This window comes from Amphiura filiformis, chromosome 12 (assembly GCF_039555335.1).
Source record: "Amphiura filiformis chromosome 12, Afil_fr2py, whole genome shotgun sequence".
Lineage (NCBI taxonomy): Eukaryota > Metazoa > Echinodermata > Ophiuroidea > Amphilepidida > Amphiuridae > Amphiura > Amphiura filiformis.
In genome coordinates, this window is record NC_092639.1 from 11,399,671 (window position 1) to 11,417,459 (window position 17,789).

At 35.3% G+C, this 17,789-nt stretch overlaps 1 protein-coding gene and 1 long non-coding RNA gene across 2 annotated transcripts in view; both read left to right on the plus strand.

Moving 5' to 3' along the window:
- Window positions 1-871, plus strand: part of LOC140165788 (uncharacterized) — a 34,455-nt gene extending 33,584 nt beyond the window's left edge. The window contains exon 2 of the long non-coding RNA XR_011860766.1: window positions 497-871. This is a non-coding gene — a long non-coding RNA (uncharacterized lncRNA). The remainder of the gene's footprint in view (window positions 1-496) is intronic.
- Window positions 1-871, plus strand: part of LOC140165492 (uncharacterized) — a 32,751-nt gene extending 31,880 nt beyond the window's left edge. Inside the window, exon 28 of the mRNA XM_072188782.1 lies at window positions 97-871. Coding sequence (XP_072044883.1) covers window positions 97-181 — 85 coding nt within the window. The 3' untranslated portion in view covers window positions 182-871. The remainder of the gene's footprint in view (window positions 1-96) is intronic.
- Window positions 872-17,789: the final 16,918 nt, after the last annotated feature.

The following is a 17,789-nucleotide window of genomic DNA, read 5'->3' on the forward strand; positions in this document are numbered from 1 at the left end:
AATATCAAGTAAAATAATTTTTTTTTACAAAAGGTTTTGGGAAACAATATATAATCAATGACACATTAACTTTCTCCTTTATATTAATACTTATAGGAAGAAAACAAAGGACAATGACGTCACTATAGAAGGTCTGAACATGTCAACGACAAGCTCATTGAAATCAATGACAAATTTCTAACCAGATGTAGAATGAAATACTATAGGCCTACTGGTAATCCAAACGTTGAGATTTGTATTGCCTACATTCAACCAAGAAGAGATGTTTTCAATGTTGGTGTATATAAAAGTTTCCTTGATAATAAAGATAATAAAACGGTATAAGGAAACTGCGTCTAAAGTTACGTAATAGATAATTAATTAGAATACTACTGTAGTAACTTTTTTTGAACACATATATTTGGTAGACCAGTATACGCGCTTTAGTTTATTATTATCTATTCAAATATATACCAATGACACCTAATGGGGAAATGCTCAGTAGCGGGACATGAAGGTAGCACTGCAGCCCTGTTATATTGATTTCCAAATGCTAATATCTGGTCCAGAGAAATTAATGAGGTGAAACTGGAGCTGGAATAGATAAGATGAACCTATTTGTAAATATTATAATATGTCTATGTAAAGCAGCGTAAAAGCGCATTAGTGAATCAAAGATATATTTTGAGAATTTGTCACTTGATTATAAATAACAAGTCTGATATTATTTTGTTATTTTACTAAAAACTTATATTCGGTAGAGCAATATATCACAGTATATCTGTGTTTTGTTAAGATAACAAGTTGCTATTATATTAAACAGAATTTATCAATAACTACGCATTGGTTTTGTATGCGTGTGTAAATATTGGTATCTTATAACGTTACAGTAATATAATCTGATACTAGTACTTAAATTAACGAGTGAAGGTCATACAGTTACACTTTCTTTAAAATAAAGGGCTCGAATTTGCTCATTTTGTGCTAAATTACTCATAATATGAGGCCTTTAAAATGATCAAAAATTATATTCTTAAAAGTGTGATGACCAGTTCGACAGCCTCATCCCCTTTTTCCCTCATCAACACTGAGACTTTAGAATCAAAAATGTGATAGTGGTGACCCCAAATGAATTCATATGTACTATCCTATGGGCCATTGTTATACATGTTTTTGCTTTTCATATCAAACTGCTGGAACGATACAACTCAAAATTTGGAAACAGGTTCTGTTAATGACAGGCCTCAATGTACTCTGCCACCAATTCTTTGAAAGCGGTAGACTCATAAAACGCCTGTGCATATTTTAAGTTATTGTCAATTGTATATAATGTCACTTACAGTATGAGTGAAAAGTAAATAAGTATTTTTTGCTGAAGCATATATTAGAGTATGTTACTTACTAACTTACTTACTAACTTACTTACTTACTTACCAACCTGTTGGTCTGAAATGGGCCTATCTTTAAATGCCACGAAGGTATGAACCCCCGAGTGATGTCAAATGAAAGAGAACAAAGTAAAGAATAATAATAAAAATAATTTCCCCACCGGGGGTGACACTCCTCATATGACCTGGGTCAATATTTAAATTTTGGGTCTTTTTCATATCTCCTACTGCCAAGAAGGTATGATCCCCCGGGTGGTATCAAATGAAAGAGGAAAAAAGCAAAGAATGCATTAAAAAATTGTATGTATGAATGGGAGATGTCCTCCAACGTTTTCTAATGGCGTCCGTTAGCCCATTTTTTAAATAAAGCTCAAATTTTAAATGCAAAAAACGCGGGCCTTTTCTCTTATCCAATTATAAGAAGTTTTATATCTACGGAAACCTGAAAGTATAAATATTCATGATTCGTCCGTGAAAAAAATAAAAAGCGACAGGCTAATTGGCCGTGTACGTTAAAACGGACGAGCCCCTCTGAATCATGCGACAATTTGATATTTTGTTTGTTTTATTATCTCCAAAAATGTAAATAATGCTATGTAGTGGGGAAAATTATCAAATCTGTTACCTATTTACGATCTTAAATAGAGAACCGTTCACGTAACTCAATAATACACATTGTCTGGATTCTCGTCCATTGCTCTGAAGTATTATGTAAACTGCATATCATTACGTTTCACTACCTGAAGAGAATTGATCAAAAATTGTATTCCCTCCTGAGCTTAGTATCTGTCAATGAATTGACTACATCACCAGGCTGTCATTATAGCTAGAGGCAGTAAATCACACACATTGTGTCAATGTTACATAAAAATGACATTGTTTGGTATTTAGTTCTCAGTAAGTCAGTTTTTCCTAAAGCAATTTGTGGTTAAATGTTGATCCCTCACTCTAAGAGTTATTACCGCCGATTTGGTTGACAAAGGAGGTGAGACATGATCAATTTGTTCAGGGAGTGAAACTTAATGTATTATTAATGAGAATGATTCTCCAGAGCATTTTTTCTAAGCTATCTTTAGGTTATTATGTTGACTCAAGTTTCTCGCTTCTCTTTTAAATCATCAAACAACTCTTTATCAATGTTTCTTTAAATGCGATGCGATCGAGAGGTATTTCATTCAAAGAAAAGGCAACATGGTATACTCCATGTATCTACCAACTTTGTCCTCAACCAGTGTTTTCTGAGACACTGTCGAGAATCTATTTCTGTAAATTGATTTCGTGGCTGAGATTGGACCAATTCAAATTATTTGAAGCCTAAATTCTCATTTGCTAATGACCAGATAAAATTAATTAGTTAAGTCGTGATAGTTATGTACCGGTATACAATTTAAAAAAATGGTATTCTAATATATTATGTAAAAGCAAAATTGTTTTAATAAATTGCTTTAGCTAATCATGTAATGTATATAATTACGTTTGCTGTTTCCCTTTAATGTAACCTAAACATTTCTAAAAATCTACCATTTCATCATATCTAAAACTGCACAACCCCATAATGCTCTGGGGAAAGATTAAAATTTGTTCATCCTATCAACCCAGAGAACTAAGTATAATAACTTCGATACCTCTATGACGTTGTATATTTTGTTATGAATATGCAGTTCTGATGCCTTCCGCTAGGACTTCGACAAACATCATTCCGCTCTTCTCCATCGTGCCTCTGTGGCTCAGTTGGTTAGAGCGTCGTGCTAGTATTACGAAGGTCGCTAGTTCGAATCCGGCCAGATATACTGGGGTTTTTTCAACATTTTTGTGCGCTGATTACTCTGGGGAAAGATTGAGATTTGTTCATCGTATTAACCCAGCCAACTAAAGTATTATAACTTTCACATCTATCTGGGTTTGTGCATTTGTTATGAATAATGCAGATCTAATGCCTTCCGCTAGGAATGCGACGAACATCATTCGAACCTAATACCTATAGATTTATATCTCCGCTCTTCTCCAGAGTGCCTGGCTGCTCTGGGGAAAGATTACAATTTGTTCATCAACCCAGAGAACTAAGTAAAATAACTTTTATGTCAATTTTTGTTCAGATAATTTTGATTAAAATTGCATTGTGCATTCATTTGACCCGGTTGTATTTGCAATTCATAGAGTAAAAGAAAATATAGATTAATGGTTGAGAACAGAACAAAATGCATCGACGGCAATTATTGATTAACTAATACTGTAAAAACGTCGGTGAGTACAAAGAGTCCTATATGGTCAAATTTTAATTTATTGATCAAAAGCAACGAAAATAAAAAGAAGACAATGCTGATACGCATTTTTTAGATTTATGCAATCAACTTTTGATAGGGTTAACAAATTAATGGAGGGCTTCCAAATTAACGTATTGTAGATGTAGAAAATAAGTTTTCAATTCGGTGTGTTGTTGTATTAAACCATGTTACGCTCAATCAATGCTCGTTAAATCAATACTCGGTAAATCAACAGAGAACAAGAATTTATATTCATTTGGCAATTTATTGAAGAGCAGATACAAGGTGTCCCAGAATGATCTGCACTGGGCAAGCTGAAATTTTTAATAGCTATGAATATCGTTGCTATTGGTCATATTGTTTACACGGGGTGAGGGCGGGATAAAGGGGAATCTCCTCAATTTGTTTATGCCCTGTTTGCATCCCCAAGTCAGGACAAAAAAATTACAGAAAAAAACACTACTTTGGGCGAAAGTACCCTATGTTGCCACCCCCTTAGCGCCGCCGCTGATTGTAGTTCTAACTTCTACATACATTTAATTTTCTTAATGTAAGAATTTTAGATTTGAAAATCTGTAAAATTAGTGACCATGTTCAGCACAAAGTTATTTTGAAAAGTTGTGCAAGTATGTCATGACCTTACTTCCCCTCAAAAGTCGATTATTTGTGATGTTTAGGAATCAATGAAGTAAAGGACATGTTCCGCTTGAGTGACCTTATACTATGATTTGGTGGCAGTTTTTAATAACGTATGAGGTTCATCATTTGAAGCGGGCTCGTCTTATTATGTCCAATGGATTACGCAAACCAGCAGTAACGTGAAAGTGAAGACGAATTTGCAGCAAAGATTCCTTGACCAAGTTATAGTCATAATATCTTAATTTTAGAGGCAAATATCACATACAAACTGCACTTTTCAACCGAAATATCTGAACTCATATTGAGAATGTTCACTTGGTCCCATATCCAGAATTATTCATTCTTCACATCTTACTCATAATGTCACGCAAAAACACCAATGTATTGCCAGTATTAATTTTCTATGCACTGTTTGATTTGATCTTTTTAAGGTTAGCAATTATTTTAAACTGTTGCGATTTGGTAGTTCACCAAATCTTGTAAATGGTAGTGAGCTTTGGCACAAATTGCATTGATCAATTCATAGCGAGTGCGTAGAAGAATGCAAATATCGCAGATATACTTTTGTAGGTCCTGTGGTTCTTGAGTTATGTTGTAAAGAGGGCTGAAACAACAACACTTTTGTAAAACGTGCATAATTCATTAACAACAATAAATCAAGCAAGTTTTCAAAGCATATAACTTTTGTAAAACATCAAAGTGTTATTTTTCCATAATATATTGATTTAGATAATGAAAATCGATTTTTTTTTTTTACAGCTTCGACCAACAATACCTAGTCTACCCTTAATATCGCTTTCAAACATGGTATAGATCATTCTGGGACACACTGTACGAGGGCGCTGTTCAAATTTAATCAGATTTGCCCTTTTTACTACTTTGTAGTCTACTCCGTTGTGATGGTGGATTTAAACTCCAATGCATTGTAGTTTCAGCTCAATCTAATTTCCGCTTTTCAAAAAGCTTGATACACGTTTGCCCTTGTAGTTATAAAAGGCGTTCTCTGATTACTTGAGAACATCCTCTCTCCAAAATTCAGAAGTGAAGTTCACTATCACTGACTTTTGTATGATTCCATCTTGTATTCACTCGTGGATCATTTGCTTTCAAGGCGGTTCGTATATTGATATCTGCACTTCAACTATTAAGGACACTGACTTATTTTACATGTAAATCTGCTTCTTCGAATAAGTTCACTATTAATTCCCGAGTAAAGGTATGACTCAGTGAGTCAGGATAATGAAACGGCTGACGTGGTATATTGGTATTGTTGTTTGGACTACGATTGTTTCCGCTCAAAATGAAGGTAAGTCCAATGCGTTATAATCGTAGCTCGTACTATATAATTTCCTTAAAATGAGAAGCATTTTATGCCATTTGTTTCATGTTCTATAATACGAGTTCTATTAAGTGCTGCTAGCTTCTTCCATGAATAATTGAATTTGTTTAATTTAGTTTCATAATTAATAAGACACAAATTCGAGGGGTACAAAAATAGCAGAACCACAGAGCCTTGCGCTACCAAATTTCATAGCATCAATATTAATGTTTTCCACATTGATTTTTATGTCAATTTATGTCAACAAATGAAATATTTGGGTTTTGAATCAGGTCAGCTGATACGTTTCCCTAAAATTGGTAGTGTATTGGTATGATTCACTTCACTTCATTTATTGGAGAATTTTTCATACCAATCTGAGTTACAAACAGTTGATGGTGAATATTGGTTTCCTTCAACACACTAATACCGCTGAATCGATTCTGATAGGATTTCAACAGAATGGAATGAAGTTAAACATTTTTATCCAATATGTAATAACGACGTCAACCTGTGGCATAACCGAATAAATTAAGATCCTATTTTAGGAGCTCTGTGAGATTTTGATTTTAGGACATATTATGCAATTATGATTAGGCCCCATAAAAAATTTGGGCATAAAAATTATGTTAAGAGCCCTAAAAAAATTCGTTTCAATAGTTTGTTAAAACGTTGGGTAACAAATACTGGCATATACTGGCATATTGAGGGGGCAGGGGGGGGCAGAGTGCCCCCCTGACAACAAATGAAAGACAAAAGTGCCCCTCTGACTGGCATATTGAGAAGACGGTGGCGACATACGACACTTTCATTCTGACTAGCTTATCAACATTATTTGGGCAATCGCACGCTTAAAAAAAGGGATCAAATCTGTCCCTGGACACTGAAACAACTACTATTCGCATTTGCACTAGATTAAGGGGGTATTACACCCCTGGTCAATTTGGTGCCTATTTTTGCATTTTTCTCAAACATGATAGCGCATTTGATACAAGTAAGATATGTATATTATGGGGGCAAAGACTACAACTACTACACCGAAAATTCAGCAACTCAATCAAATACTGGTTTTCCCTCATTTTTGACTGTAACTCCACAACTGTTATCTGTGCTGAAATAAAATTTCCAGTGCAGTAGTTGTAGTCCTTGGCCCTATAATATACATATCTTACTTGTCACCAATGTGCTATAATGTTTGAGAAAAATGCAAAATTAGGCTCAAAATTGGGCAGGGGTGTAGTACCCCCTTAAGATTTACTTCTACAGTTCTTACGAAATATAATTTCCACAAATTAAACAATTACACACAATTACAATGGTATATCAGAAATACTTGATCAGCTAATTTTGTTGAAATATTATATATTTGCATTTTGGCGATATTGCCATGAGAATCAAAAAAGCTGACAACGCGAATTAGACTCAATGTATAATTTCGTTCACTGCTTGCGAGATGTTTTACAGGGTTGTTTCTACTTTGTGGTCATCATATTTGTTCACTCCGAAACAATATGCTTAAAAGGTAATACGAGGGCTGTCATATTGTATGAAATAAATACCTCACGACCTTAGTTATTTAATTAAAATGTTAATTTCACGCATGTTCCTGTCAGATCATTCAGTGGCGAGTCAGTTAAAACGGGAAAATAAGTATAAATTCTCTAACAGACCGTGCTATTTACAAAAAATAAAATTCAAATCTATTATGATACTATTAGCAATATGAATTATGTTAATGAATGGTCAATTAATGTCACCAGTATGAATTTTTTTAAATCACGCAATTTCAATTCGATTTAAAATGATCATTATTATATGATACTATTAGCAATATGAGGGATATCATTCTTCGCTATCAATTGAATTATCATGTTTATGCGGACGACACACAACTTTATTTATCATTTGATTCTTCTCAACATAGTGCTAATTCTGCAATTGCGATGCTACTGAACAAATTATTCACTCATTCATCTCTTCTCGTTTGGATAACAACAATGCACTTCTTTCAGGCGCGTAGCCAGCATTGTCAGTCCGGGGTGGCAAACGTCAGTATCGTCCCTATTTCTCTCACTCCTTCACCATTTTCTTCTCTCTCTCCCTCTCCTCGCCAGGGCCGTCGCTAGACCATTTTCTCGAGGGGGGGGGGGGTTGCCGGGGTGGTGTCGAGAAAAAGATTTTGCTGGTAAACATCCAAGTATTTGCCAAGCTGTCCCAATAATTTCTTTACCGGGAAAAGCGCAGGAAATTTAAATTTGATCAAGTGCGCGAGTAGCGGGCGAAGATTTGCTATTTCAATGCTAAAATTCAAGGGGGGGTGTACCGGAGTCACCGAGCTAGGGGGCAAAATTTTCCAAATCGTCCCACTCATTCCCTACTAAAAGAACATTATCGGGACAAATACGCGCGAAGAGCACGGTAAAATTGCAATTTCAATGCTAAAATTAACCAAATTGAGGACAACTACTAATGTCCTAAAATCGTACCAAAGGAAGACGCATAGGCTAGACCTTTTACAACTTTCCAAGGGGATGTCTCGCAGATCTTCTCACAGAATTGGGCCTACTTTACCGAGATAAACGCGCGGCAATTTGGCAATTTTATACTAAATGGGTCAAAATGGGGTTGATTTGGGTCTAAAATAGACCAAAATGATGGTGAAAATTGTAAATTTTTTCACACCATTTCTGTCAACTGAGTAAGAGAGGGACTGACTTGCCACTTTGCCCCATAGCTATAATCTCCATTGGTGCTGATGAAGGGCGCGGTGTACATGCATTTTGTCGATCTTGCAACATCATTGTAGGCCCAATATACCGGCCCAATAGGGCCTATATTACGAAATTACTGTAGTTTTTATCCCCTCTCCTTCATGTGATGTGAGAGACACATCTGATACTCTCACCCCTCTTCCACCTCTCCCCTCCCTCCATTTTCCCCCTCTCTCACTCTCTGTTCCCCTTTTCTATACCCTTTCTCTCTTCCTTTCTCTCTCTTTTCCCGCGTTATTAGGGGTCGTCGGAGGGGGGGGGGTCGCAGCTGCACCTCACCCCATGGCGATGGCCCTGTTCCTCCCTTTCCCTTTTCCCTCCCCTTTCCCTTTTTCTTTCCCCTCTCCTTCCCCTTTCCCTTCTCTTTCTCCCTCTCCTCCCCCTTTCTCTTCTCTTTCTTCCCTCCTTCCCCTTCTTTTTCTCTCTTCTCCCCTTCTTCTCGTCCCTTTTTTCCCGCTTCTCCGTCCCCATTTTAGGTTTCCGGGGCTGCCCCCCCCCCGCTGGCTACGCTACTGACTTCTTTATGGATTACCAGCAAACCAACTCTATCGCCTTCAGAAAATTCAAAACACTGCCGCTCGAATTCTTACTTTCACCAGAAAATATTGCCATATCACGCCAATTGGTTTTGTATCAGGTTCATAAAGCTAATATGTCCACTTTTATAATGGATTTAGAGTCGGTGAATGTTTGTACTTTAGGGGGTTGTCCCCCTTCGTAGTTCGTGTTACAAAATATGGCTCAGTAGTTCTGAGGGTAAGGTACCAATTGGCTTGGAATTAATTTTACAATATTAATTATTACATTTAAAACAAATGAGCTATGTGGGTTTTGTATCAGGTTCATAAAGCTAATATGCCCACTTACAGATTTCTCTAAATTAGCACTTCGCTGTTTTTGAAAACAAATTATATTGCATGACATTTATTGTATTCATATCAATCTGAGTTACTTTGGACAATGTTAATATTGAATAAAACGATAAAATGTAATTGCGGATTTACGCTATTTATATGTCATGAGAGGTATTTTTAATGATCCTTTTTAAGTTTAATGCCATTAACCTGATTTAATTTACTAAAGGGTAGTGATTTGGATGATTAATTTCCATAGTCTTATTTAAATTAATTACTGAAAATGAGTATTAAATTATTAATGTCGTATCATTGATTATAATAATGGTCATGTGTCTTGAACTCGCCACCCAAAAAAGGTGGCGATGTTACATTTTTCCAAAGTCGACTCAAATTAAATGATGATATCTCTGCCAAGCAAGAAGTTATTGTCATGCTTGTGGTCTCATTTTATTGCTAAATATAATGCACTTTCAACCCTGTAAAAAGAAAGTCATTAGCCTTTTAATACTGACACTGTGCTTCATAGCAGGGAGGCAGAGGTGGGGATGCGGAGGTGGGGGATGTGGTACAGACATACTCTATGGGATTGAGATTTTTAGTGCATAATCTGCTTCTGTAAAGGCTGTAAATTGGATTTTGACTCTATTTAGCTTCTGGATATCGTTTGAAGTCAAATGATATACCATATTTAAGCTTATGATATATATTTTCTATCCACGAAATAAAACAAAATTGACCGGAGCGGAATTTACGGCTCATTCGTGGCGTACGGTCGCATATGGACAATATAAGTGTGCTCTTTCATTTAATGACATACAATTTGAAAAATATTGTAAGTATCACTCGGGGTTTTGACTTTTAAAACCTACGTTTTGGTCAAAAAATAGTCGTTTTCAACATATTTACCACATTCGCCTTGCTATAAACATTGAATTGCGTCATCTGTTGACGTAATGAAAAAAAAAAAGTTTTTAGCGGGAAGTGTTAGCTTTCGTTCCAAATTGAAAAAAAAATCTGATTGGAGGAAGGGAACATTCGGGGTTTTGACAAAACCCAATCACAGATGCCGTATTTTCTACTAGTCACCAGCTAGAAGATCACACAGCTCTTATGATACTATGCACTCAACTGTGTAGTGTAAACACAGACTGTGTATCGAGGTGGAAACTGTTCATAGATGCGTTTATAAGAGAATCGTTTTGTAGCCAAACCTTTCCATATGCGAGAAATCAAAGGGAACAAAGTGATTCAAATTGAATTTTGTCATATACTTATACATGCAATAATTCTTATGTATTTTTATTGTTTCCATGGGGCGATATTAAAGGAATATGTTTTATTTGTTTTAATTTATTTACATTTTGTTATTCAGGGTAGCCTCATCAGCACTTAGTACTGTTCTCCCTGAAGGACCTTTTCTAGTTACAAGGAGCCTAATATGCTAAATACTATACAGCATGTTATAATACAATTTAATTTCATGATAAAAATTGATTTCTGAAACAAGTATATGTTTATTGCACATAAAGAGTTCTAATAATTAATATAAACCTGGTTTTTTATTCATGGAAACGACGAATTTTTGTATTTTTCCCTAAAAGGTTTCCGACCCATCATAGTGTACCCATGCAAAACCTTTTTTGTGAAATCCCCTCCATAATTTGTTTAAATAGAGCTTGATTTAACAAATAAAAGAAATTTCTGGAAAAAAAATACATAAAATGACCGAGAAACCTGTCATGGAGCGATATCCCAGCAAAAAACAAAACGTTTTTAAAACTTGTTGAACGGTTAATCTATTGTGGGTTTTGGTTTTGGTAAGACATCAGTTATATAAAGGTCATGAAAACGTTTTAAAATGTTTTGTATAAAAATACAGTACAACGTTATTTTTAAATTGCTGTCAAAATGTTATTGTAAAATATTTTGTCGCAAATAATTTTGCCAAATATTTCGTCAATGCTTAAATAACGTTATTTTAGAATATTTTGCAGTAAATAACCTTCATAATTGTACCCATTATATAACCCGACGTTTTCTGTCAACCTTTTCTATGCTTTTGTGAATAATGTCGAAAACGTTACTTGTTTGCTGGGAAAATATCCTACATTTCCACCGTTACCAATGCAACTGTTATACTAAGGGTCATTTTTATTACGCTAAGTTTAATCTAACACACATTGCCACCAAGTTGCAAGTGCACAGGTGAAATATTTTAGAAAATCACTTGCTCTTGGTGCAGCTTCCCCTTAATAAAAACTACAGTTAGCCAAAAAATTAAGGTACCAGTTCATCCCCTGTATATCCTAAACAAAGACAAATGTGTCATAATTGGAACCAGCAGCTTATAGCTACATCTTTTAGCTTGAATTTAAGACCTCATTCGTTGAAATTGTTGAAGAAATAAAGACACATCGATCCATTGCATGCCCTATTGATTTGTACACAAAGCGTTCATTGATTAGGACATAAAAGTGCAACTTTTGATTTCGTTTCTTCATTAGGTTTTATCATACTCTCTCTTTGATACTCAACCAATTTCAACAAACAATGTCTAAAGGGTACAGGCATCGGCTGCTTGTATTAATTTTGACATATTTGTCTTTATTTAGGATATACAGGGGTAAACACAACTGGTACCTTAATTCTTTGGCTTACTGTATAAGCACAATAACTGAATTTTTTCCTAATGCATTTAGAGGCAGTGAAATCTTTACCTTTAATACGTCAATATATGAATAAAGAAACGTCTCTTTCTGTTTTAGAATGCTTTTAGGAAATTATCATTAAAAAACGAAATGAGAGAGCATTGGACATTTAATGTACAACTTTAATTTATAAGTAAAACACTTTTCGAAACGCGTAACCGGAAATTACAAGAAAATACAATAGGACCATAACAATAATCAGCATCAGTATTCCATTAAAAATGACTTACATGTAAGATGAAGCGTACTTTTTATGTCATTATATGAATAAAGAAACGTCTCTTTTAGAATGTTTAAAGAAAATTATCATTAAAAAAAGAAATGAAAGAGCATTCAATTGATAAGAAAATACTTTTCGAATGGCGTAACCTGAAATTACAAGAAAATACAATAGGACCATAGCAATAATCAGTATTAGTGTTTCAATAAAAGTGACTTGTATTTCAGATGAAGCGTATAAAACATTATTGTTACATGAAACGCATGTAACAATAGATATACTTGTTTTCCCGGTGGATTAGCATTTGGCTAGTCTAGCCTCAAGGTTAAAGATGTCGTAAGACATTATAGTGCAGTTATGTCCACGGCAAATTCACCGTGACTTTTCCAGCCATAAACCCGCTTAGTGAAGATTAAACCAAGATATGCAGTACTAAACCATTATAGTAATCGATTGTCCAATGCAAATTTATTACCACGTGATAATATTAATCCAATGAGCGATCGAATTGTCCGCTGCGGTCGACTAATCCAATCGATAATGACGCTATTGACATGTACGGCGGAGCTCCACTGACTGAGTTTTGGGGTATTTTTCACTGGTTTGCTGTCATTTACTCATCAAGGCGGTCCCCCGTTATTATACGGACTATGCTAATGATTTAAAGATTGACATGTAGAGAATACGGTTTCGTGACACCCCTCATCCAAATGCGACCAAGCCAGGGCGGCCCGGTGAAGCAAAATGTGCGTTGGAATAACACGGGAGTTTGGATATAGATGGTACATTTCTTTCTCATACAAATGTATGGTCCCCCGTTATTGAAAATTCAGATATTTTGAAAAGAATAAGTAATTGAAACATAGAGCAAGTACTAAAATCATAGCTTTTATACTTTTTGATATATGACGCTAACTAGTTCATCTCCTATACCTACAACACAGCACTACCAGTAGGGGTCAATTGCTTATTGTGAGTGCCCCTGTTTTGTGTGCATACATGTAGGCAACAATAACTGCATGATGACCAGGCTTGTAGGATTAGCACCAGGATTAGCTAAAATTTGCATTTCTCGGAATCACGTCTTCTGTAGCCTAGTATATGAAGAGCTTATTTCCAAACCGTGTTAAGTCCACCCACCTTCAAAATTGAGATTTTGATGAAAATGGGTAGTGAGCTAGGGTTATCCAGCAATGTGTGTATTTTTTTTTCAAAAATAAGTCCCGAAATATTGACACACAAAGTATAGATTTTTTTCCAAAACGTGTTAAGTCCAACCCAGTTTGGTAGCAAAGTTCACGAACACTGCCCTCGTGGTCAATAGTCCAATCAGAGCAGGAGGAATGCGATAGCTTGTAGGCAAGTAGCACGGCGTAGGGCTTCCAATAGTTAATCGTGATTGATAACACTGCCTTGCTTTGCTTTTTATTAGTAGTTTGTATGGGATTTCTGAAATATTTGATAGGCACCTCCAGAAAGACATGAGCAGGGTGGGAAGAGGGAGAGGGAGGGGTTGTGATGGTAGAATTAATGTTAGAGGATGGTGGTACAGTTAGTTTTTGATATTATTATTTTGTATGATTATTATCAAAATGTGCTACTAAATTCAAGGTATTATTTATAACTTAAAGGATTAAAACTTAGGACTTCAAGACTTCAAAACTTACGACTGCCGCGCCAATATGAGATTAGGGTGGCAGCACAGGGGGAGGGGGAAATTGTGATAATGGGATAAAACAAGTGGATGTTTCAGGTCATCACTTATTGTCAGTGAAATGATGTTTATTCAATTCTGAGAAATGCAATACAATCGCTAAGTTTTGAATTTTGAACTATTTTAAACGTCAAATTTTGGTAAAAAATGGGCGGGAGGAGGGGGTTCGAGAAGCAAAGGTGTTTTGTGGCAAGATTATGTTTTATAGTAGAGAGAATTACATTTTGTATGTTTTTGATAAATTTGTTATCATTTATTTATTTATTTAAGACTAGTTTGAGAAAAAATGTGGTTAGTTCTGTGTTACAGATACTGTGTTTTGTGTCAAAATGTCCATGCCAGAAATTGCGTTTGTGTCAAAACGTGTTAAGTCTGTGCTATTTTTAAAACAAATTAATTAATTTAAAAAAATCAGATTTTAACTTACCATGTTTTTATGGTCCTATATATGTCACCTTCACTTCACTGTAATTTTGTAGAAATCTAGCTTTTTTCATTGCCATAAAGAAAATTCCTGATTTTATTCAAAGTGAATCTTGTGGACTTAACACGGTTTGGAAATAAGCTCTTCATATATACAATACGAAAACCGGTTAGACCAGGCTTACGGCTTACAACCCCTTACCATGCTTACAGTATTGATCGTAAGCCTTGGTCTATTTCAATATTAAAATGGTATAAATCTCATCATGTCACACATTATATATTATCTGCTCCACTTGGATTGGACGGGTAATTGGGGGGGGCGCAACATTATATCAAAACGCTTTTTAAAATGATAATGTTAAACGTTAAAGGGCAGCTTGTTTCATAACGATAATAACGTTTAATTTGCGAGTCACATCCTGTTCATCGTCGAAAGAAGATGAAGACAGCGACAATGTTGAAAATGTTTATAAAGCAAATATCTCAGCTCAGCTTCCTTTGGCAAAGTACCAAAGCAATATGCGTTTTCTTTTGTTTGTTTTTAGTCAAAATTGGCTATGCAGATGCGGGATTTCATTTATGGACGACGTTTTTTAATTAAACAACCCAACCCATACCCCCCCCCCACACACACACACACCCACCCCATACTTGTAAACACTCACCCCCTCATCCCCATCCACCCCCTCCATCCCCTCCACAACACACACCCCCACACATCCCCACAGACACACAAACACCTCCCCCCTACACACATTTCTCCAAAAAATTAAAATATTTAAAAGCATGCGTACGGGAAGCTGAGACAACTTGGCATCAGATCATATGAATAAAGAAGAGAGTTATCAAGTTCACATAAGATCAGACAAATTAATAAGTAACTTTATCACTAGATCAAGAAATAAGTTTCCAAGTTAAAAATATACACAAACACCACAGATGGAAATTGTCTTGTGCTTTCACCAGCGGGATCATCAGTTGATTGCCACCTGTCTTGGGGAGTTTCGGCCCTCAAGACTCCCTCGAGGTGGGGGCCGGCAGTGAAAAACGCCACCTTCCTATAAAACTAAAACTATGCTTCTAGCATACGGTATGCTGCTAAATAAATAGTCTGCTTCTCAGAAAATGCATCGGGCACAGGCCAGCAAACCAAACGAAGAGATCAAGCACCAGTTAACACCCATACTAATACTTATTTAAGGTGGTACTACACCCCTGGCCAATTTTGTGCTTATTTTTGTATTTTTCTCAAAAAGTATAGTGCATTGGTGACAAGTAAGATATGTATATTATAGGGGCAAGAACTACAACTACTGCACTGAAAATTCAGCAACTCAAGGTAAGTAGTTATTGATTTGTTGATCAAATATTGGTTTTCCCTCATTTTTGACTGTAACTCCACAACTGTTGTCTGTGCTGAAATAAAATTTCCAGTGCAGTAGTTGTAGTCCTTGCCCCTATAATATACATATCTTACTTGCCACCAATGCGCTACAATTTTTGAGAAAAATGCAAAAATAGGCACAAAATTGGGCAGGGGTGTAGTACCCCCTTAACATACTATAATGATGAGCATGATGTCTATATATTAAAAGCATGATAATTAACACAACTAACAAAATACGAAGAAAGCAAACAAAAGAGCAGGAAACATGATCTTTAAATCGCGTGGATTTTAATGACCGCTGAAGTTTTCAGGAAATTCCTCTCAAGAAAGAGAAACTTTTGGAAAGTATGCATAACACAAATGATGGATTTGTAGATTTTTTAATCATAAAGAAGAAAACATGGGTAAATCTTTTATTGGGACAATGGATGGTTTGCAGTCTTTAATTTACAAATTGTAATTAACAGTAAAGGAAAAATCGCATCAGACCTTTTGTACCTTTTGACCCACTGATTACATACCAATTTGTTTTCAATGATTTATCTGCATACTGGTATATGCTATGTCAACTATTGTTTAGGCACGTTTGATAAAAATTGTATTTTGCATTCATTTAATTTGTACATCTTGGAGTAAAAAGAAATATAGAGTAATAGTTGAATGCATCGATGGCAATTATTGGTTGGACTTATAAAGTGTATAATATAATAAAAACTAATGCCTTTCACTTTTATCGATACAAAATCCTTTTTGAACAATTTCATGTATGTATTTGGTCTATATAGTTGACCACAGAAGATAAAAAGAAGACAATGCAGATATGCAATTTTTAGATTTAGGCAATCAAAATAAATCACTTCGTTCAAATTAAACGCATTCCTCCGCTTGTTTGATGTTGTTCGACAGCAAAATTAATGAACATCACAAACGGATTACTTATCCATATGGTTACTAAATTATCGGACGCTACCAAATTAACCTATTGTGCAAAATAATCGATTCAGTGTATTCTTATAATAAACCATCTGACGTTTGATAAATGCTCGTTAAATCAACAGAGAACAAGAACTTCTACTAAGTCATTCTGCAATTCATTAAGGGTATAAGAGGTATTGTTGGTCAAAGCAGCCAAAAAATCGATTTTCATTATCTGAATCAATATATTATTGAAAAATAACACTTTGGTGTTTTGCAAATGTTCATTCTACAAATCATATACTTTGAAAACTTGCTTAATTTATTTTTGTTAATGAGTTATACGTTTTACAAAAGTGTTGTTGTTTCAGCCCTCTTTACAACATAACTCAAGAACCACAGGACCTACAAAAGTACATCTGTGATATTTGAATTCTTCTACACGCTCGCTATGAATTGAGCAATGCCATTACTACCATTCGCAAGATGCTGTGAACTACTTTTTTTCTGCTGCTTCGACCAACAATACATCGTATACCCTTAACTAGGCAGAATAGACCTACATCAGGTTCGAACGCAAATTTGATGTCTCTCTGGTCATTAATTAAGACCCCCTTCCCTCTTCTGCTCTCGCTTTCTTCTCTTTCTAGTCTTTTTGTCTCTCCCCTCCTCAAATCTCACTTTTAGAGATTTCTAAATCTTTTGAATTATGTGCATATCTGGACATTATTGGTTGTTGAATTTCAAGTCTCTCTTCTGGAAAGTTTCCCTTTACCCTTCTTCCCCTCTTACTGTTATGTTGTTTGTTTGTTTGTTTGTTTGCTTGGTTGGTTTTTTATTTGTGTGTGGGTTGTTGTTATTTGAATTTTTGTTTTTCGTTTGTTTGTTGTTGTTTGTTTTTTTGGGTTTTTTGTTGTGTTTTTTTGGTGTTTTTTGTTTGTTTTTTGTTTCTTTGCTTCCTTCCTTCTTTTTTTTTTTTTTGGTCTTTTTCTAACAAAAATTTGGGCTTTCTTAATTTATCTGTTTATTGCGTGTTGTATTTTATCCTGCTTCGCAATTTGCCAACTTTAGCAGTAGGGCTAATATGATCAACTTAATGGAAAAATTAAAATAAACTGAATAGAATAAATTGAATTCCTTGCTCCTCTGCTTGCCCTCCGCTCCTCGCCTCGCCTCGCCTCTCCTCTCCTATCCTCTCCTATC